This window comes from Xenopus tropicalis, chromosome 4 (assembly GCF_000004195.4).
Source record: "Xenopus tropicalis strain Nigerian chromosome 4, UCB_Xtro_10.0, whole genome shotgun sequence".
NCBI lineage: Eukaryota > Metazoa > Chordata > Amphibia > Anura > Pipidae > Xenopus > Xenopus tropicalis.
Window position 1 is genome coordinate 107,410,520 of NC_030680.2, and position 22,654 is coordinate 107,433,173.

At 40.4% G+C, this 22,654-nt stretch overlaps 1 protein-coding gene and 2 non-coding genes across 3 annotated transcripts in view; 2 read left to right on the top strand and 1 right to left on the bottom strand.

The window, feature by feature from the left end:
- Positions 1–22,654, bottom strand: part of dnm3 (dynamin 3) — a 150,925-nt gene that overhangs the window by 88,921 nt on the left and 39,350 nt on the right. Inside the window, exon 13 of the mRNA XM_031901337.1 lies at positions 18,982–19,095. Coding sequence (XP_031757197.1) covers positions 18,982–19,095 — 114 coding nt within the window. The remainder of the gene's footprint in view (positions 1–18,981; positions 19,096–22,654) is intronic.
- Positions 5,036–5,131, top strand: mir199a (microRNA mir-199a). The gene has a single exon (NR_049603.1). It is a non-coding gene; the product is annotated as a microRNA mir-199a (primary transcript).
- mir214 (microRNA mir-214) lies at positions 10,179–10,285 on the top strand. Its single transcript, NR_049611.1, has one exon. It is a non-coding gene; the product is annotated as a microRNA mir-214 (primary transcript).

A 22,654-nucleotide genomic window follows, 5' to 3' on the forward strand; every position in this document is an offset into this window, starting at 1 on the left:
AATCCAGGGGTCCCCAAACTTTTCCACCTGTGAGCAACATTTAAATATAAAAAAGTTGAGGAGCAATGCAAGCATGATAAAAGTTCCTAGGAGGTGACTGATAAAGGCTGTGATTGGCTATATGGTAGCCCAGTATAGACTGGCAGCCTACAGGAGGCTCTATTTGGCAGTACAGCTAGTCTTTGTGTCTCCAAAACTTGCCACCAAGTCAGAAATTCAAAAATGAGCACCTGTTTTGAGGCCCCTGGGAACAACATCAAAGCGGGTTGGTGAGCAACATTTTGCCCCCGAGCCACTGGTTAGGGATCACTGTTCTAATCACTTCCAAGCACTTCTTACATTTCAAGCATTAGGTCTCCAAGTGCAACAAAGGTTTGTAGTTTATCTACATTTATTACAGCTAACAGAGTAAATGCTGAAAGCATAACATTTTAGGGTATGCTGTGAACAAGCATTATGTTGCAGAGTATTCTATAGCATTGTTTATCCACCATTTGATCAATATGCACTAACTGAGTGACACAAATGACATAAAAAATTGCCATTGTCCTTTCAGTTACTACTGCTTGTGTTTTGTGAATGCAGATCTCAGAAGTGCATTGTGGGATTTCTAGTTTCATACATGCTAATGTTTAATCTAGAATTAGAGTGTTGTGTTTTCAGAAAGGAAATGGGCACAGCAAGAGTTGACAGTATGGCAAGAATTTCTTACAGCAGGTTCTCAATGGGCTGATGGGTATAATTATGGAATTATTTCTTTGTGGTATTTACTTACGTCCTATGTATTTATTTAAAATCATAACGCAAAATAGACTTAGGAGAAGTACAGTGAACAATTAAGGGTTTAGAAATGTTGTGGTGATTTTTTTTTTTTTTTTTTGCTGCATAAATTACAGGCACTTCCACATCTAAAAGCTATTTTGTTTTAGAATTACTAGTTACTAGTAAAGCAATTGCTTCTTTAGACTTACTAAAACAGTACAAAGTGCAAACCTCTGCACAATTTGCCTTTTTTTTTTTACCTACAATGCAAAATTCTTTCTAAGAATTCTAGTATAATTTCTCCTGTCAGCTGGTTTTCAAAGTTTCTAAATTGCACAATAAAGAGAAGGGGTGGCAATTGGGTAGCACATAAAGTTTCACATGCACAGGTAACAATTTTCTGCTTCAACATGACCTGTGAGCCACATTTAAATTAAAAAAGTTTTGGGGAGCAACAGAAGCATGAAAACAGTTCCTGGAGGTGCCAATGAGAGTTATACTTGACAATTTGGTAGCCCCTATGTTGACTGGAAGCCTACAGAAGGCTCTGCTTGGCAATTACACATGGCTTTTATGCAATCAAAACTTGCCTCCTAACCAGAAATTCATAAATAAGCACCTGCTTTGAGGCAACTGGGAGCAACATCCAAAGGGTTGGGGGGCAACATGTTGCTCACAAGCCACTGGTTGGGGACCACTGCTGACTGTGTTATTATCTGTTACAGTGTTATTGAACAGCTGACAGTTCTGAATTATGTGTTTAACTGCCACAACTTTGGCTATAGCTGCAAAGCATTAGGGCAGACTGTACTTACCACCCTGTAATATAAGGCCAAACTACACAGGAGATTTTGATCAGATTCAGACCATCTTAGTAAATCTCCAGTGTAGTTTAGCTCTTAAATGCAGAACTTTCTTGCACTAAAGATCACTTTACCTTGTGCCTCACCTTACATCTAAAGTAGGTGCAAACAGAAAATTTGCAATGGCAGTAGTACAGATTACTATACTATACTATGCAACTCTGATGTGTATGTGATTCTTAATGCATTCTAAATATATACCCTGTACCCATATTGCACATAGGAACTAATGCAGCAACTTTTACCTCCCTCTAAAATAGGCCAAGATATTATTTTTAATAACCTTATATTGCTTCTCTCTGCACTGTTGCAGAACTACATTCTTGGCTAAAATGCCTGTCAATGTATCCCTGTAAGTAATGAAATATGTTCTTCACTATAGGAACTGGTGTGACTGCAGCAGTATGACAGTGTGCTAGGCTTGGGTTCCCAAAACAGTTTTGAAACCATTGCCGTAGTACGTGTGAATACAATATGTAACTTACAGTGTAAGCTTTATGGGGGTCAGTGACTGGAAAAATAAATCTTGCCATACAACATAGTTGCCAGTAATACCGAATGCTGCACTAGTATTTGACATAAGGGAAGATTCAAAAGAAAGCATACAAAAAGACACCCATAGGGTAATGTAATAAAAGCAGCAAAGTCTACCCAGATCTAGTACGTACCTATAACAACCAATAAGATGTCAAATCGCTGTCCAGTAAATGCTTTTTGCCAATTGTTAAAGTGATACTGACACTAAAAAACTACTCTTCAAAATATTACTGTACATTAAAAGTTGCCTATAGGTCATTTTTCACTGATAGGGCTGCTTTTGTAAGTAATTGTTACTTAAAGTTCCTAAACCTGACTGTTTTGCCAACCTGACTGTCCCTTCTCAGCCTGTCAGTTATATGCTGCACAAATATGGCAGCCCCCTCATAGAGGAACATGGGGGATCAGATAGGTATTGTAAAAAGCATTGGACAAATACTTTTAAGGAAAAATTATAAAGAGGGTGCAAAGACAATGTTATGATAGATGTAAAACAAGGTTTAATTTCTGGTGTCAGTATCTCTTTAAATGGACAGTAAAATATGCCTTGTACTTTGTGTGTAAGGCAGAACTTATAATTTCTCTGAATGGAAACAGTAGACGATTTTGACCTTTGGAGTTAATATATTGTCTTGAGGAAATCCTGCTAATGGAGTGTATATTTTCCTTTTTTAGCAGCATTGCTATTTCAGCATGAGTGCACATTATGGTCATTCATTAAGGGCTAGGAACAAGTGGAGGATTGGTAAAGGCCAAAATTGTATCAAAACACACTTGTGTTCAGCCCCTGCACCTTGTGATCTGTGCTCTGCACCTTGGACCGCATTGAAATTCTGGTTCCAAATGCAGAGTACAGTGCTGAAATATACACCCCTACCCTGATGCTCCTGGCTTGCTTATGCTAAATGACGTGTAGGCTAGGGTGTGCCGAAGGATTTACGTCTCCTACCTCTTCTGTATGCTGCTGAGCACGAGCAGTGCCACATATATACAGATGCTAAACTCTTAACTCTCTTTTCCGGAAATAGTTGGACCTATGGTGCTAGGAGGAATATGTGTGGGGGAAAAGTATCGTAATATGCAGGGAAATGAGAACTGTGCAAAGGGCACCTCAGGCTTGCCGATGGCAGCCTTAGGCATTCCAGAAACAGCAAGGCTGATACCATGTGACTTCATTAGTTAGGCCCCTCCTCTGATCAGAGTAGGTTAGAGCCCCAGGTTCCAGTGCCTGTTAGGGTCAGTCATCCCTGCTTAGCTAGTGGCCCAGAAATCCCTGGTAATGCTGAGTGGGTATTTCTTAACCGATTACAAATCTAATGTACCGGATCTTATGGATGTTACACCTTGGATTAGAGATAAGTGTGCGCCAACATTAAGTTTACACAGCAATCAGAACTTTAAAGTTCTGCAACTTAGGGGGTGCTATCCCCCACACTGTGCACCAGGTTGACTATCTTTAAGAGGCCAGGTGTGCTGGTGATTCCTAAGTGATCAGGCCTGAACTCTCATTTATATGTGCTGCACCACGGGGGTTAATAAATTGTTTTACTGTATTAGTTTGTTCTTTACCCAATGAAAACCCATTTTACTCAGAAAAAAAGCCTTAAAAGTTAAGATTTGATCTAGGAAACTCATCTCACACAATGAGATTTTAATACAATCCAGATGAATGGATTTACAGAAAGACACCTGAATTGTGCTTCCAAATAATTTTATTTTCAACAAATGAAAAACGTACACAAAATACTTGGGCTCTATGATGACTGCATCTTGCTTTTTGGGCTCCAGACATGATTATGACACTAGAATCGTTACTTTAAGAGTTGAAGACTGAAGCAAATGTATGAAGCGTCTTTGGGGTCCTCACTTAGAGGAAAATATTTGGCAATCAGCTAGTATAAATAGCTAGAGGCTTCTACAAGGGAGGAGGGAAAGCAGCTAGGAAAGCCACATGTGGAACTAATCACTCACGTGGAGGCCATGACAAAGACCATTTCTCCAGACTTATCACGGGGGCTTCACTTTCAGGAAGTGGAGGTAATTACAGTTCGGGTCTAGCAGAGCAGCCTACACATTGCTGGCACTTGCAAAACTGAAGGGAAAGGATGACGTGAAAAAAAGAGATAAAACTGACAAAAGTCAAACACGAGACTTAGTATTTAACACATTTGTTGCAGGATACTTTTCTAGTCACCGCAGGCTAACAAACTGTTCGTTTTCTGTTTCCCACCTAACTGAAATCTGCAAGCGGATCAATCAGTCTGCATTTCCTGATACTTTTAAACAATGTGAAAAGGAGATAGTCTTCTCTCTCTTCACTTTCATTTGGCTGCAGCTTGACTGTAACTTGGCTTTATTTATTTATTTTTTAACACAGCTTTTCCATTCTGGGGCCCACTTCCTGCCTAGCTTAGGCAGAAAAAAACCTGGCTTGAAGATGAAATGACTGCTTAACATTACACTAAAACATCTGGTACCATTTTATACACAGACCTATGTCTTTAGCACAAGCAACTCTAGCTGTCTCTCCTCTAGCACAGTGCATACCCAAACCTCCCAAGGGTGACATCATCCCATATATGGACTCTCAGGCCCAGCCCTCCCCCTTTTCCTGGTCCTAAATTCATTGCCAGATCCCCAGTCTGCTGCAAATGTGCCACGTCAAGACTGGGAATCAGAACATATTCTGCGGCTATGTGTTTCAGCTCTGGTAGAATTTGAGGGGCTTAAGAAATGCACAACCCCCCAATATAAGGACTGTCATTTCTTTTTTCCTCGACTTTGAACAAAAAATGGGGGAAATTTTACCAACGAAGATTGGGGGAAAAAAGGATTTTAACAAAAGAGTGGAACAAAACCAACAATGTTTCGGAAAGAACCTGCTCCGTCGCCCCAGTGTTCAGACTACCTGTTCAGGACAATGCTGTTGTACAGTAGTCTGCACATTGGTTAGACTGGGCATGGGACAGCAACGACATGGATTAAAGGGGGGCTTGAGGCTGCTGCTGCCTTGGAGGGAAACTTAGTATTTTTCCTTTTTGATGTTTTGATATGAAGTGTTTCTTTTTACAGGTTTTGTTCACTAGGGAAATAGGAAATGGTAAGAATGGACAGAATGGACGGAAGAATTTTGCAGAGGACCAAGGGAAGGCATTCTGGTAAGGCCTAGCTTTGGGAGAAAACCTGGCCTCAAAACTGTTCCAATTAGAGCATGCTCATTCATTCTACAGCTTTCATATCGCACCCTACACCTTTAACTGTAGCCGAGTCCTAGTAAATTATATTGTTATCCTAGCAAAAAAAAATTTAGGCATTTGCAGTATTAAAGCTAAATGATTAGTGTAAAATTCTAGGCCTTATTTTTTTCCTTTCTTTTAAATGCCAATTAGATTTGTTTTATGATATTTCCACTGATATTTTGCCATAAATAATAAACATAGTGAACAGCAGAAAACACTTACATAGAGAGTATTATCCATAATGTGAATTTTGTGCGTAGGTTAAGAAACTTTTGACAGTTTTTCTTTTATATTTTTGTGTGATATTCACATTTACCCCCTTTGTTTATTCAACCAATTTAACAAAAGTTCAGATACTCTCTGACAGCTGGACGGTTAATGTTCTCATGCAGAGTGACTTTTTTTTTCGAAGAAAACTTTTAACAAGATTACTTGGGATTATAGTGAGAGGTTCAGAACTGTTATGTGAACAAATGAAAATGGTTAAATGTGAGTCAACTAAATATACACCATCCCGTATCTGGGTATTATTCCCTCTACCAGCTGGGGTGCCTGCCATTTTGGAAGCATTTAATCTCTGGCATTTTTCTTTTCCATAACATACTTTGATGAAAATGTGGAGAACATTATGGCAGCAGAATAGCTAAACAAAGCATTTCACAGCAAATTCATTTTACTCTTTTTCTTGTATTGCATTTCAAATTCCCTTTCTACATTTCAAAATAAATTCCTTTTTTACATTAAAAGTATATTTGGAAACCACGATTATAAAATGAAATACATGTTATATAATTTTGGTTAAAAAGAAAGACTGGGTCCTTATTAGCTATTGGTATGTGTTTGGCAGATAATGTTACATAACTAACAGTTTGCTGTCAGGCCTCTCTGGCACCACAGAGGTTAAACATCTGACCTGTATGGTTTGTTTAAATCCATTGCAAATTTGTTAACATAGGTAGAATTTATTCATTTATAGTGAGAGAGTAGGCTGGCAAAAAATACTGCTCTGAATAAGGACAATTATGGTTCCCAGCATTTAATAATATACTTTTATAGCACGTATATATATACAGAAATTACAACATTTTCTGTATTCATGGTGAAGATTAGGAGTCCTTCAAAAATATTGCCAAAAAGACCTCCCTTTTACATGGAAAATTCACTGTAAATGTGGAACTGCTGCAGTAGCAGAATGTAGTCCTTAGTAATTACCGGGAATTCTGTAACTATATACAAATTCCAATGTATTTCCTTTTCATTTTTTTTTTTTTGAAAAGGAGTATTGCTACTAATAAAAAAATATACAAATATACTTTTTCAGCAGAATAATGGAAAAAGAATTATGGTAGTTACAGAAAGAAGTGCTTTTTGTGCCTTTTTAACTCTATTCCTTTTTCTTTATTCAATCCCTTCCATACGCTTTAAATGTTTTTAATTAGAGCATGTGTTTCCTTGCTGTGAACCATACATTCCTAAACCCAATGTATATTTAACAATGAAATGAGCTTTTACATTTTGGCACACAAAAAGAAACTAAAACATGTATATCATTTTAAAACAAGTAAATACAAGTTAGTCAGGGATTTAATTAAAGCTTTACATGTATTGTATCTAAAGTTTTTTTTAATGGAATGGTTTCTATAGAATAGCGTTTTAAGCATATACCCAAAAATGAATAATATTTTATTTATATATATATATATATTTGTAACAATATTTATACCCTATACAACACTACTCCTTCTTTCTTTACTACTTCCTCACTGTTCTTTCTTCATATACATAGAGAAAGTACATAGAACCCTATACAGCTAATCTTTCTTTTAGAAAATCAGACCAGGAACACCAATGCAGGGACAATTTAAATGTATTTTTTTCTGGAAAAAAACATGAAATAATATCCTGATAAAATGCAGGATTGTGAATAAATTAATTCAATACTCTATCAACAAAGCCTGATATTTGCTTAGAGGAGCCTCTGAGCCCCAGGTGAGAATATAGTATATACCTACATGTTGCCATTATTAAATTGGTAATACTTTAGAGGGCTATAATGAATTGGAGTAATGTGCTTGAGTTGTAACTGGCAACAGAAGAGTTAAACATTTGAGGAATAGCACAGGCTGTCGGCAGCCATGATGCCTCTTCTGTGTAGCTCAAGTTTTGCATTTGTAAACCAAAAGCCTAATCTTTGCCCTAACAACTGTAACGGGAAATAAGCCTTCAGGAGAAAGAAGACTTCCATATGTCTCCCTCCTGTTTCCCATCTGTTAAAAGGGTTAGAACACTTCCTGTATGAGGTTGGCCTTCCAGACCATTATAAACATGTTTATATAAAGAAAAGAAAATTTCAGGTAACTCTGCTGATATCTACAATAAAGGCAGACCACACACAGTATACCACTCCAGACACATTTATTAGGTTAAAAAGTATCTAAATCAGATGTAGAGAGCAGGAAGTTAAGAGTTAATAGGAAGTCATTGGAGAGCAAAATGCATTCTATAAAATGCAGTCATAATCCTTAGCACCTACTTTGTTACAGCACAGAGCTCAGTGTTTAAATAAATGCAATCAATAAATCTGTATGCCAGTGATGCTGAAGTTTTGTCCTTACGGTCTAAAAACAGTTTTTTAAAGTTTCCAGCAAAAGCAATAAAATGAAACAGATAAATAACATTAGGGACGAGTGACCTGTGGCTATCCAGATGCTGTTGGACTACAACTACCAGCAACCCTTGACAACCTTTGGCTTATTATCTCTAAGAAATATGCTCAAGAATAATTGGTTAATTATGTGTTAATTGTAGTGTGCAAACAGGCATAGTCTATCAGCAGTTACTGTCAGATCAGTCGCAACACTTGGTTCCTATCTGCTATCATATTCTTTAGCTTTTCTTTCTTTAAATTCATCCAGAAAATCACTTCATGGGTAATTAATAGAGAACTTGTTTATAGGGCAGTAGAGCAGAATTTACCATTTTCTACAATATTTTCTATATTCCTATCTTTTCTCAAAAAGAAGAGATAATTTTAAAATATTTTTTCATATTATTCCAAACACATTTATTAAGGTTCCTAACATTATAGAAAACATTGCCAAAATGTAAGTATTTAGATTTTTAAGTTTATCATACAATGCAATGCAATACTTTACCCATTAATATGGCCCTTTTAGGAAAAATGTGGGGGCTACCTAGGGCAGCAGAGGCTGTAGGAGGCAGGGGGGGGTCTAGTAATGTTATAATACTAGATATTATAATACTACAATGTTGCTAGTTTATTAAAATAGTTATTTCATTTTTTTATAAAAAAATAAAATTCACAGTTTGCAGCTGTCTGCAAAATATAAAGTATCTATATTTTTTAAAAAATTAACTGGAGAAATAAAAGAATGCTAAAAAAAACAGCAATTGCAAGTCTTGATTTTATAGTTACTCATTAAATACGTGGGAAATAACACTGACACTGCAATATATGCAGTTTTTTCCAAGAAAGATAATTCACCTTAAATTTACCCATCCATAGTCATTTAAATGTATTCCTTTTAAAATGTCCCAATATATAGCGTTAACTTCACAACCAATAAAGCTCAAATCATTGTTATATGTAGCATTCTAAAATATTAAGCCACTGATTTCCTAAATATGAATAATAGAAATGCATGATATAAATGTATGATAAAAAATGCATGAACTATGCTGTACATCCTGTAGGCTCTTTATATGGGGGTTAAACAGAACAAAAGTATTGTAAAAGCAGCTCAGACAACCCAACAACTGTGATATATATATATACAGATTTTATCACATTTTGATCACATCCCATGCTAGTTTCTGCCGCCTATGGGAGAAGTTTAACTGCAACTCAACACCCAGGTGCTTTTTTCCTTTGGAGCTGAGCCCTCTTCATCATGATGTAACATATTTCTTTTCAATGCAACTTGCAGCAAAGCAAATTTATGCATTTAGATTATTTCAAGTGAAAATTATACTAATAATTTCAAGAAAAACTTCAGACGAGCTGTCCAACCTGCAGTCCTCTAGCTGTTGAACAACTCATAGCCTCAGAGCAAGGAAGCTGGAAGTTGTAGTTTACCAACAGCTGGAAGTGCACAAGTCCCGTAACCCTGGTCTAAATCAGAAGAGGCAGATAGACACTAACCCTAGGAAGTTCCAAAAACAATGAAACCCTAGGAAGAAAATGACTGTTCATCTGGCTTGGTTTAAGTTTACTCTCATTTTTTCTTAATGCGGGAAACTGATTCATATTTTCTATAAATGCACTTAAACATAGGTTCACATGTAATAATGCTAGACGGGATGTATTCCCAATTCTTTATTAAGCCATTTCGGTTCTTTTTCCCATTTGCACAACTGAACCTATATATTATAAGTTTGCAGATGTCTTATTTACAAAAAAGCATTGGATTGACACTATGGGACTCTAATGAAGAATTGGTAAAATATTTTTGTATTTTACAAAGATATGTGGTTTGCCAGAAAGTAAATAGTATAGGCTGACAATCAAAAAACAATGATGTAATAATGTTAAGGGTATGTTATTATTTAATGATTTATAATGTTGACTCTCTGTATTTTTTATGTAACCAATAGTTAATAAAGTACAATGTTTGGGTTAACAGTTCTGTAATGACTTAAATTTTATATGTATGTTCCCTCCTGTGTATCTCACTTCTACCTGCCCCCAAAAACTGATCATTCTGCAAAATGCGATGCAGATTTTTTTCTTACACCCTGTGCCAATGGATCCGTGGGATTGGCTGGAAGGAGTTGTCATGTGTCTGCCTGTCTACACTTGCTGTGCAGAACATCCTCTCACCTGTACAGCAGGCACAGACAGGCAGTCACATGACAACCCAGCCTGAATGACAACCAGCCAATGACGGCGCAGCCCTGGAAACTATAGCAACCACATCATGAGTAGCAGTACATCTGCATCAGCTGCATCTCCAGCAAACAAAAGATGGTTTCATTCTGTTGCTTGTTCATGTAGTGTGTGTACATTTTTATTAGCTGAAATCATTTCACATATGGTCAAATCAAAACTGAAATCCATAGGTCAAATACAATGAATCCACATTTACAATAAAAACACATTGTTGTATACTGTTGCCCTGATTTGTAAGATATCAATATTACTATCCTGGAACTAATGCACACTATGAAATGCTAAATTATACACCATAAGGAACACATTTCTTATGGGCCTTTTGCCTGATTCAGGTAAGACAAGAAGGAGCTACAGTATAACAAAAATAGGTAAACGTGTTGGCTGGCAACTCTTAGCACCCATCCGCCAGCTATACTGAGTGGAGATGCTGCAAACTGTTGTTTTGCAATAGGCGTGAGTTTTTAAATTCTTTTTGTATTCAGCTTGTTTGTAAAATTTTAGAGTTAAAATGCCCCAAAGCCAAAGAGATTATGCTAGCTCTTAATGCAGTGGGAACTGACCTGAACTATGTATTTTTTTCTTATGAATAAAAAACTAATTCTCTCCATAGGTTCTGGAGTAAAGTATTTAAAATTAGAGCTTCATGTTATATAGCAACAATAAAAGATCACTCCCACTGCTTGCGATTCTGTACATATTCTATTTTAAAACTGTTAGAAGTGGTTTCTAAATGTTTTTGGGGTTTTGGGTTTTTTTTGTCATAACATAAGCACATTTGTCCCCAACAACAAAAGCAAATCAACCAATCAGAAGTCACCTTTGACAAACATTTGGTTGCTTGCTATATGTAATTTGGCTGAGGCAAAGTTTGCAAATCTTACTATATAACCAAGAAAAATCCTTGCTAAAGAGACTAAAAAAAAATAAAAAAGTGGTTAAAGAACGCAACAAAAAAAGTACAAACAAGTACTATATATATTTAAAACGTAATAATCCATACGATAGAATTTCACTGTCTTTCCTGCATCTAGAAATTATTTTTAAAACAAAACAAAAACTTGTAGTATATGGCAAAGAACACCTCATTTTCAACATCTGCTGGGAATCTGCTCCAGCAGTGGGAAGGTTAACATATGAAAGCAATCCGAGAGAGAGGCAGAGGCCTCCCTAATTGGGCTCATTCCAGTGGTGAGGGTTATGAGCGACAGTTAAAGGATAACAGAGCCTTTCTTTTCATGGCTTGTTGGGGGCCCTCTGTTTGCAGAAAGGGTAACAACGCTATATACCAGATGGTCTCATTTTCAAATTCCAACTGGAAAATGCACAACATCTTGAAAAAGTATTCCAGATAAATGCAGACCTTTTATTAAAATAAGAAGAGAAGTGTGCTGAAAGTAGAGGAATAACATTTTGGTATATGTATACATTGCCGCCTTAGTCTGATACAAATACACACACATTTATTATATGAGTTATTTCTTTTTACATAGTGTTGCATATGACACGTGGCCCTGTGCAAAAGGGTATAACATGGGGTAAGAAGCAGCAGACTGGTGCAAGTCTAGTAAACTTGACAATGACATATTTCAATGCAAATTTACTTGACTGCAGCCAACACAATTCCATACACTTTAATGAACTTCAAGTCCATTGAACTGTATAATTTTGGCATAAATCCCAGTGTTACACTGGCAGGCACATTTATAGGGCAACCTGACCTTTACACTGGAAGTTATATTAAAATAGAAAGATGGGTGTTAGTAACACAACAGATAGAATTGCTATTATATTTTACATCAAATGTTGCACTTTATTTTGGTTTAAGATACACAAAGTACACAACGGCCACTATAAATCCCATTACCAGGTCACAGCAGGGAGCACACATGCAGGGGCCTGGCAGATCACTGTGGTGGGTATTTCTGAAGCATACATCATTATTTGCCCGAGATCAGAACCAGTTAGACAGTGATGCTAGTGTTGCTTCAGATACCTCATGGGTCAGTGACCCTGTTAAGGAGGCAGCTATGGCCATGCAGATGCCTTCACTCCCAGGCATCCCTGGGAGCATTGAGATGTAGACCAGCAATGCACTAGAAATGCCTGATGCCCAGAAGACAAAGTCAGGAGCTACAGCCAGAAAAAAAGGCAAGGACAAGTCAAAGGATGCCAGATAGTCCAGGGAGTTGTCAGCCACATCACAAGGGCAGGGGCTACACCAGGATGGGGCCCTTGTGGTATGACTTTGGAAATGCCTGAGGGCCCCGTTGAAAGGATTATCACAGTTAAGACGATCATGGGTGGAGCAGCAGCCTCTGGGGTGCCTGCAGCCTCTAAAAGGGCTAGAATAATCTTGCTGTTCCTATGAGTCCAGCCAAAGCTTAATAAGTGGGCAACTACAGTTGTACCAACCCACTGGAAAGTTTGAAATGTGGGTTATATATATATATATAACAATCCCTGTTTTGCTTAAAGGGAAGGGCATTTCTTAGTAGCTTAAATGCACCGAATGTCTTAATGTTCTATATATTGATAATGGGTGAGAGCAGAGGATCTCTTGTTGTTGTTTCTATGTATTTCGTGGTCACAACCTCATTGCACCCCCGCCTAATGGTTTAAAATTTAGTGGTTGAGCACAACTTTCCCTTTTTTTGCTATAGCTTATACAGGAGCAGTGGCCAGCTCCTTGTTGTAGCTCCCACTCTTCCCAGCTGCAGTCAGGTGATCCCAGTGGAGCCAATAAAAGGGCAACCATATGGGGGTTTTAACCTTGAAAGCAAGAAAGTTGCAGGTAAAACTTAGTCCCTTGGCTAAATGTATATTGAAGCAGTAGAATTCTTAATGAATCGCATAAGTCAGTGTAGGAACTGGTCAAAAGGGATGACTTTGACGCAGTTAGCCAGCTTGAAGTATATTGCAATATATGGACAAACAATCCCTGTTTTGCTTAAAGGGAAGGGCATTTCTTAGTAGCTTAAATGCACCGAATGTCTTAATGTTCTATATATTGATAATGGGTGAGAGCAGAGGATCTCTTGTTGTTGTTTATATATATATATATATATATATATATATATATATATATATATATGTATTATATATAAAGGGCACTGTAAATAGCAGATCTCATGCCAGTTCCAGTTCTGGAAGACTACTTTTTGGTGAGGTGTTGCTTTCAGCAGAGACAGTACATATCTTGGTTAGAAAATGTTATTCTACCAGTAGGGGGAGGAGTCTCTTACCATAAATGCCTTGGGTGACTCATTCTGTCCAGTGTGGTTATATCGCAGAAAGAGGGGGAATTAGGGTACAAGGTGGCAAGATGTACAAAAACTCTATCTTCTCTAATGATCTGGTTGCAATATTAGTAGGATTTCTCAGTGTGAATGAATCCAAATCATGATTAAGGACTTTGAACTATTGTTTCAGCTCTTCCCTAATATGACAATTGTATCTAAGTATCTACAAGTGTTCTTATAGATTAATGGGAGGTTGTTCTGAGAGTTTAGTTGGGAAGTAACTAATCATAGCAGGAAAATAGTGAACAAGCAGGTGGCAAAACTCATGTGCGGCTTGGGGGTTTTTACAGACTTGATCTCATATCTGAAGGCCACCTTAAAGCAGATGGGGTACATCTCAATAATGTAGGGATGTTTATGTTTTTATTAAGTATTCAGGAGGGGTCGGGGATTAAAAAAGCCTTGATTGTGTTATTAGGTGGTGGCTGGCCTGCTTGAGATATCAAGCAGCTCAGGCGGTAAATTGCTCGCTATTTTGGAGATCATGTCTGGTGATTATTACAGCTAAATGGCTGACCAGTATTGACACAAGCTTGATGTTGGTGGGGTCCAGCAAGGTGGTTACATGGTTTCCTGGTTTCAATTACCATCTGACTTTTTGGGGGTCTGGTGGTTGGCATATCAGGCAGCCCAGAAAGTTACGTGGGGTAAGTATTCTTTAAAGGGATGCTCCAAATATATATCATGTCCATTGTAAGTTTAACCATTGCTTATGTAGGGGTTTGCTAAAATGGGCCCCTCAGGATGTATACCCCTAGGATAGGTCCCTGGGAGGGTAATGGTTAAGGTACAATGGGTATAGCCTGGTATATCTATAGTTAATGGGGAGTATCCCCGCAGTTAGGGTTATGGCCACAGGGTGGTGCATAGGCCCATATAAGGGAAACAGCCATGTGCTGGGAGCCATCTTAAGTTGGGAGCCTCTAGAGAGAGGAGCTCCCCTGTGAGTTAGTAGTTTCCCTGTGTTAGGACACTCTAGGAGTGCCATGTAGGGAGTGGAAGGTAAGAATGGGCCGCAATGCCCCTCCAGGAGTGTAGAGGATTAAGATCCTACCAGCATTACATCAGCTGGAAGTTTAGGGCACACAGTGTGTAGGTGAGGGAGAGATAGTCTCCAAGAGAAAGAGGACCCTGCTAAAGAGTAGCCTGGGTGTAGTACCGGGGATGAGTCTCTGTGGAGGGTCTGCTTGGCGAGAGTACCGGGGAGAGCCCTAAGAGAGGGTCTCTTGGCGTGTAGTACCGGAGGGACCTCCTAGAGGAGATCATTCTGGCGTGAGTACCCTGGGTACCTTTGAGCGAGGGTCTTGTGCATTGATGTAACCTGTGGATGTGCCCTGACTGTCTGATGATACACTCCTGGAGAGGTCTGCCCAATAAAGATCAATCTGTTCATTTGCAATCTGCTGTATTCCGTGTGTGTGTACCCAGGACCACTACAACTGGTAAGGAGTTACCCCAGGGAGGGGCAAATCAGCCTGCAGCCAGTGGATCCTATTGAGGGGTTAATACACTACATCAGTTCCCAGGGTGGGAGTTGTAGTTCTTCCATAGCAGAGCCCTGGGTGGAGGCACGCCATTATCAAAGAAATCCCTGCTTCCCCCATAGTAAGCGGGGCTCAGGACTCCTGGAAGCGCCAACCAGTGACATATCAGCAGGTAGTGCCACAAGTGTTTATAAAGTGGGCTACATTTGGAGGCACTGCTGAGATTGTGAGCAGGAGCTGCTTAGTAGAAAAGGCCCTAAAGCACCTGAGGCCTAGTGGACTGTGAACCCTCCCCTCCGTCCGTGCTAAATTTGGGCCACCCTGAACCGCATCCCAGCCAGGGGATCTGGCGCGAAACTGAGCTAGGCAGAGGCTCCCAGCCAGTTGGAACGCAGGGGTTTTGGCGCCAAGTGTTCAGGAAACCACGCGAGACTTGAGGCATGTAGGGGGAGGTGTTGGACTGAGCTACCTAGTAAACATCAGTGAGATTGCCTGTTCCAATCGGGAACCACCAGAAAGTGCGCCAAGAATAAGGGGCGCGGCTTCGCGAGTGACATCATGGCGGCCATTTTGGGAGATTCCAGTCCTGTGTCTAGTGGGAGTCGCGTGAGTGACTGGCTGCTGCATTACACTCTGGACATGTCTGCACCAAGTGAAAGCGGTAGCGCGGGCCTTGGGTCCCTACCAAACCAGCAACAAAACCGGATCGCATATGACGCTGGATTCCGGTATGTTTGGCTGGGGTCGTTTGCTAAAAAGACAATGTCGCAGGGTGACCCTACCATGGTACCCTTGTGTGGAGAGTGCGGCGCCGAGGCCTACCAGGCGTTTAATCAAGCCATGGGGAGGTGTCCGCAGTGTGGCCATAAGTGTTGGATGGGGCCCCTGAGAGATGAGACCTGTAGAGGGGAGGCCCGACCCAGTGAGGAAGTGGTACAGAGGGCCACACTCCCATTTTGTGTACCCCCATCATACTTCCAAACCTTGAAGATGCGCTTCCCCAACATGGTGTAAAGGCCCAGGGGGCATGTTAAATCCCAAAAGAGGGAACTGTGTTTAAGGGGTGAGTGACACCTACGGTTTTGGTGTGCCCCCAGGAGGGACTTGTCCTTTTCCAAGAAGGAACTGTTGGAGGTGGGTGAGGAATACCCACACTGCAGCCAACCGGCTGGTTGGGAGGCAAGTGCTGCTTCTGTTCAAATTCCCGTAGGGGAGCTTTTGAGTTGACCCAGGAGGGTCCTGTCAGTCAAGAAGGACTGATCCAAGTGCCCACCCGTTGGTGGAGGAAAACCCAAGGTGGGATCACCTTGGGAAATGGACTCCCTCAAGGAGGAGGGGGGTTCAAGAGAATTTACTTTTCTGATAAATAGAGTTTTCAGTTTAAGGGCAATTGGTTGTCCTTGCATTTTTGAACTTGTGTGAAATTTCTCAAGGGACAGAGACTCTTGTGTGGGACTTTTCACATGGCGGGTGGGACATGTATTATGTGCCTGACCTTTCTTTTCCAGGTATACCATTGTACCCATGACAGAGCCCAGGTGGGACTGTTGAAGAGTGATGTTAACTTGATGGTAAAAGTATAAGTATTGTGTTTATTTTGTGTCAGCCAGGAGGTGACAATTTTCTTGCAGGGGGAGAATGTAGGGGTTTGCTAAAATGGGCCCCTCAGGATGTATACCCCTAGGATAGGTCCCTGGGAGGGTAATGGTTAAGGTACAATGTGTATAGCCTGGTATATCTATAGTTAATGGGGAGTATCCCCGCAGTTCGGGTTATGGCCACAGGGTGGTGCATAGGCCCATATAAGGGAAACAGCCATGTGCTGGGAGCCATCTTAAGTTGGGAGCCTCTAGAGAGAGGAGCTCCCCTGTGAGTTAGTAGTTTCCCTGTGTTAGGACACTCTAGGAGTGCCATGTAGGGAGTGGAAGGTAAGAATGGGCCGCAATGCCCCTCCAGGAGTGTAGAGGATTAAGATCCTACCAGCATTACATCAGCTGGAAGTTTAGGGCACACAGTGTGTAGGTAAGGGAGAGATAGTCTCCAAGAGAAAGAGGACCCTGCTAAAGAGTAGCCTGGGTGTAGTACCGGGGATGAGTCTCTGTGGAGGGTCTGCTTGGCGAGAGTACCGGGGAGAGCCCTAAGAGAGGGTCTCTTGGCGTGTAGTACCGGAGGGACCTCCTAGAGGAGATCATTCTGGCGTGAGTACCCTGGGTACCTTTGAGCGAGGGTCTTGTGCATTGATGTAACCTGTGGATGTGCCCTGACTGTCTGATGATACACTCCTGGAGAGGTCTGCCCAATAAAGATCAATCTGTTCATTTGCAATCTGCTGTATTCCGTGTGTGTGTACCCAGGACCACTACAACTGGTAAGGAGTTACCCCAGGGAGGGGCAAATCAGCCTGCAGCCAGTGGATCCTATTGAGGGGTTAATACACTACATCAGTTCCCAGGGTGGGAGTTGTAGTTCTCCCATAGCAGAGCCCTGGGTGGAGGCACGCCATTATCAAAGAAATCCCTGCTTCCCCCATAGTAAGCGGGGCTCAGGACTCCTGGAAGCGCCAACCAGTGACATATCAGCAGGTAGTGCCACAAGTAGTGATGGGCGAAAAGTTTCGCCAGGCATGGATTCGCGGAAAAATTCGCCGCACGTCCAAAAATTGTCGCGGCGTCAAAAAAGAATAGTCGCGGGCGACGAAACAAGAGCCGCGCGACGAAACAAGAGCCGCGCGACGAAACAAGAGCCGCGGGCGACGAAACAAGAGCCGCGCGACGAAACAAGAGCCGCGGGAGACGAAACAAGAGCCGTGCGACAAAATAATAGCTGCGGGCGACGAAACAAGAGCCGCGGGCGACGAAACAAGAGCCGCGCGACGAAACAAGAGCCGCGGGCGACGAAACAAGAGCCGCGGGCGACGAAACAAGAGCCGCACGATGAAACAAGAGCCGCGGGCGACAAAACAAGAGCCGCGCGACGAAACAAGAGCCGTGCGACAAAACAAGAGCCGTGCGCGACAAAATAATAGCCGCGCGACAAAATAATAGCCGCGGGCGACAATTTTTTTTGTCGCACGACATTTTCGCCGCTTCGCGAATTTTTCGCCGTTTCGCGGATCTTTTCAAAGATTCGCGAATTTTTCGGCGAAGCGAAACGGAACAGATTCGCTCATCACTAGCCACAAGTGTTTATAAAGTGGGCTACACTTATAATCATTATGGTGTATGCTATATGCATTTCTTAATATGTTCTTATCTGTCAATAAAAGCTGTGGCTTTTCAATTCCAAACTGGGTGTGTTTTTGTCACCCAGTGAACAGCGTTGGATTTGTGTCCCGGGCGACCCTAGGCCACCCCCACTGGTCGCCCCCCCTCACCTAGTGCGCATGCACAAACGCGCAAACCCCCGCCACAGCAGAGAGCGCGAGAGCGCATGCATATAGCATACATTTAAACTCCCATACGGAGCAGTGGTTAGAGGTCCCAATTGCTCCGTATGAGAGCAAAATTAAAAAATTTAGTTGTGGCAGGGCGGCATGCCGCCCCTAAATTTCTGCCGCCCTAGGCCCGGGCCTTTGTGGCCTCTCCACAAATCCAGGCCTGCCAGTAAAAGGGCAAACCCCATGTATTTATTTATATAGCATTATAAATGTAAGTGCTTTACAAGGTGTAATAATTCTTGTAAGAATCTTTAATTGCTAGGTAATACACATTTGGGATGAGGTCCCTGCCCTGGTGAGCTTACAATCTATTAGGTAGAGGAGACAGAGAGAAACAAAAAGGAGTGGAGAACAAGTGCATAGGTCATGGTGGGTTTGTTGTAGAAACAAAATATACTCAAAGAACTATAATCTTACCGGCACAATAATAAAATATTCATTAAGCTTACTTCATCATCCTTGTACCAGGAAAGGCTCTCTGCAGTTAGAATAAACCAGTAGTCCTTGGCTCCTCCTTTCATGATGCTGATGTTGCTAATTGTCAGCCAACCCTTTCGAATTACCTAACCAAGATAAAAGATAGTAACTGTTGTTTCAAGTTTGTTTTCATATAGTTCATTACAAAAATATCCTTGTCATAAAAAAAATCTGTCCTGGACATCTGCCTAAATTTAACACAGTTCTTAAACTTTAGGTCAGGATTCAAATGAAAATATATTTTTTTTTATTTCAAAGCTGTTCAACTGTTCATAAATTGCTAATATAATACATTACAATTGCGCCATCTGGTGGTCAGTTATACAGAATGTACAGTCGAGAAGAATATATTCAGAAGGAAAACTGCTCTGATGTTGCTCTACTCAGAAAAGAGCTGAAACCTCAGATGACCTTTTTCAAATATTTTCTAGTAGGCAATTGTACAATCATTTCTGATAGATAGATAGATAGATAGATAGATAGATAGATAGATAGATAGATAGATAGATAGATAGATATCCCTGGTATTTTCATAGCTCTACAACTAACTAGGAAATGTCCTATGACCCCACACCATACAGATATATATATATTGCAATAACTGCCCCTTGGCTGCAGATTATCATAAATCCATTTCTAAATTTGATTTAATATGGGCATCATAAGGAAGTAAACAAAAAATATTATTATGGGTTGAATGTTTGCCATAATAAGGATTAGGGAATTATCTACCAAGACTCAGTCTAAATAGTCCATTTCTGACAGTCCTTGCTAATAGAGAATCATCCACCCCATCTTTAGGGCCAGCGGTTTCTGACCTAAAGACTGCAGGTCATGGTCTCATCAGTTAGACTGACTAGGATGCAATGCCTTAGCTCTAGATTACAACAATTTGGCCTTTTTTCCCTTATCTTTTATTTTCCCCTATCTTGGTATGACTTTCCCTCCTTGGTCTGTCTTTTACTATCCTGACAGTTACATTTTTTGTTGGGTGATGTTTTTTCTTTCCCTATCCACTATCAGTCTGAGTTGTTGCGAGCCCACTGAGGGCCACCATTTCAAGATCCAAACCCCACCCACATGACCAGCATCCCCCCCCCCCCCACTGCTAAAGCCGCAAATGGACTCACTGCCCCAGTCAGACAGAATGTGATTAATTATCTATGTCACATTTATTTGTATAACCTTCACATAAATTACTTTCAGGTTTCAAATATACCTCGGCAACTGGCAAAGAGAAAACTTTGCTGGCTGGGCGCTTATTTATTAGAAATTTGTTGCCTCAATTTATGATTTCATGCTTTTCTTCAGTTGTAAGGTGAGTTTAAAATAACAATGAATATGCTCCATGGTAATATCCATGGCTTTAGACATTAAAATTAAATATAAAACATGCACTTGTTTAATTAACCAAGTAATTGCTCTTCACTCTACGGTTCTGGAAGCCTTTCGTAACCAAGCAGGAAGAAGGGAAACACATGCAACAGTAGCCAGAATAGGAGATAATATTGCGACTGTCAGCGGGGTCCTTTGACAGGATGAGTGAATAATGACACGGTTCCTTCCTGCTTGGTTCCAGAGCTGAACTAAATTGGCTAACCCCTACTTAGAAGCCCCGCATATGTGAATAAAGCAAAAATAGGAAGTGAGAGTGAAAGATTATTTAAACTTGTAAAAACACCCCTTCCCTTGATCAAAATGTCAACAGGAAAACAAGATTTTCTAAAAATGATTTCCCATTGTTGAGAAAGCAGTTGTGTCCTCCGAATTATCACTTTCAAACACTACAGGGACCAAAAAAAACCTAAAATCAAAGAACTTTACTTTCTGTGTAGGGCAGAACATTCTTTTATTAACAGGTACCTATATTTAGATGACCAGTAACAAGCATGCTTTTCTGGAACCTGCTTATGCTTATGTGCAAGTAATGCACTGTACATAGTGTAGTGTGTGTACATAGATACACAATATACAGAAATGCATACTGAATAGTTGAGGCTTACTTTGGGCTTTGGAGTAGCTACTGTACCATTCTTTCTTTTGCTGCACACTGTATTGCACAAAATGCCAACCAGTCAAAACATTCAGTTTATCTGAAGCCAACCAACCTATATGTTATTAGACTATTTTATTTATTTTATGGACTGTGTAAGAAACCAGTGCACCCAGACCAAACCAACACATACTTGCCCTGAAATGATCTCAAGACCATACTATCTATTTGCTTCAACAATGTGTATATTCCCAGCATGGGAAAATACTACAGTAAACTGTTTCGTAGACTAATGAAATTAAAAACAAAATGGCAGCTGGTGTCCAGAGATAGAATGCTAAGACATTTTCACTGCCAATGAACAGATCTTCGGCCTGTATATCAAGCCTGTGACAGAAGTATTTAAAAAATCCAGACACTATTGGGCTCTCAAGATGGGCAATGCACCCATGTTTATGCATCAGGCAGATAATTTTGGACAATAACATATTTTGATAAAGGGAAATTATCATGCAAAAACTGCAGCACTGACTCATAATGTCCATGAATGTGCCCCAATATGGCTGCCCACACTCAGAGCTCCTTCCGGTGTTAGCAACATAGCCCTTGTGAGGGGGTTTCTCCACATAATAATGTTTCCCCCAAATGCAGGTTAATTTACACAAGTGCATTGTGCAAAAAAAAATGCAAAAGTTTTCCCCAGAGTTCCAGCATAACAGAATAGCTCACTGAGTAGCCTGTGCTTAAACTTTTATGCAACTTACTAATTCCGACATCAGTTATTGACCATAATGGCACACAGTTTGTGTCAATGCATGTATCAATGTTGTCATTTATGGGGCACCTAATTGCTGAAATTAGCAGTAGAATCTGATTCGGTAGGAATGGGTCAGTTGCATATACAACAGGCAAAGGGAGCTCTTGACGTAACCACTCCTCAAGATAGGTGCTAAATATATCTTATATTGCAAAAGGATACGTTGATTTTTATATACTACGTTCTTTTATATTATCTCAATTGATTACAGTTTTTATCATATGAACATTTTTCTTCTTTTATTAAATAACCTAAGCAAAGTTTTTTTTTTTTTTATCTTCCATGAACCCTTTGCAACCAGTCAGAGCTTGATTACCTTATTTTAACTGCTCTAGATAAGTCTCTGCTAACTGCTAGCTGGGTGCTGTGGGTTGCTCTGGCCCTGTTACAAAATAAGCTGAAATTTCTATGGAAAACATTTATTTTCAAACATTATCAAACAGAGAACAGGCAACAAAAAGCTGGTTATAAAGGGATGAAATGCATCACCATTCCAGACCTTATTGTACTTAACTAAAGGCAAAATTCTAACTCCTAAAGTTCTACAGCTGATATTAAGAAGACTTTATTTCATAGTTACTCCTTATGGTGAAGACACGTGAAGACACATGAAGCTACAAGTAGCAGCTACTTGTCATGCTACAAACAGGGGCTCTGCTACCATGAGGCGAGTTGAAAAATTGAAATTCGGAAATTCGGCTTTGTGCAATTGCGCTCTCTACACTAGCTATGCACCCCCCCCTGGACCCCCTAAGGCGCAGTAAAGGTAAGGGCCGGGCGGCATTGGAGGGGCCGCCTGGGGCGGTTCACAGGTCAAAAACACCCCTGGCTACAA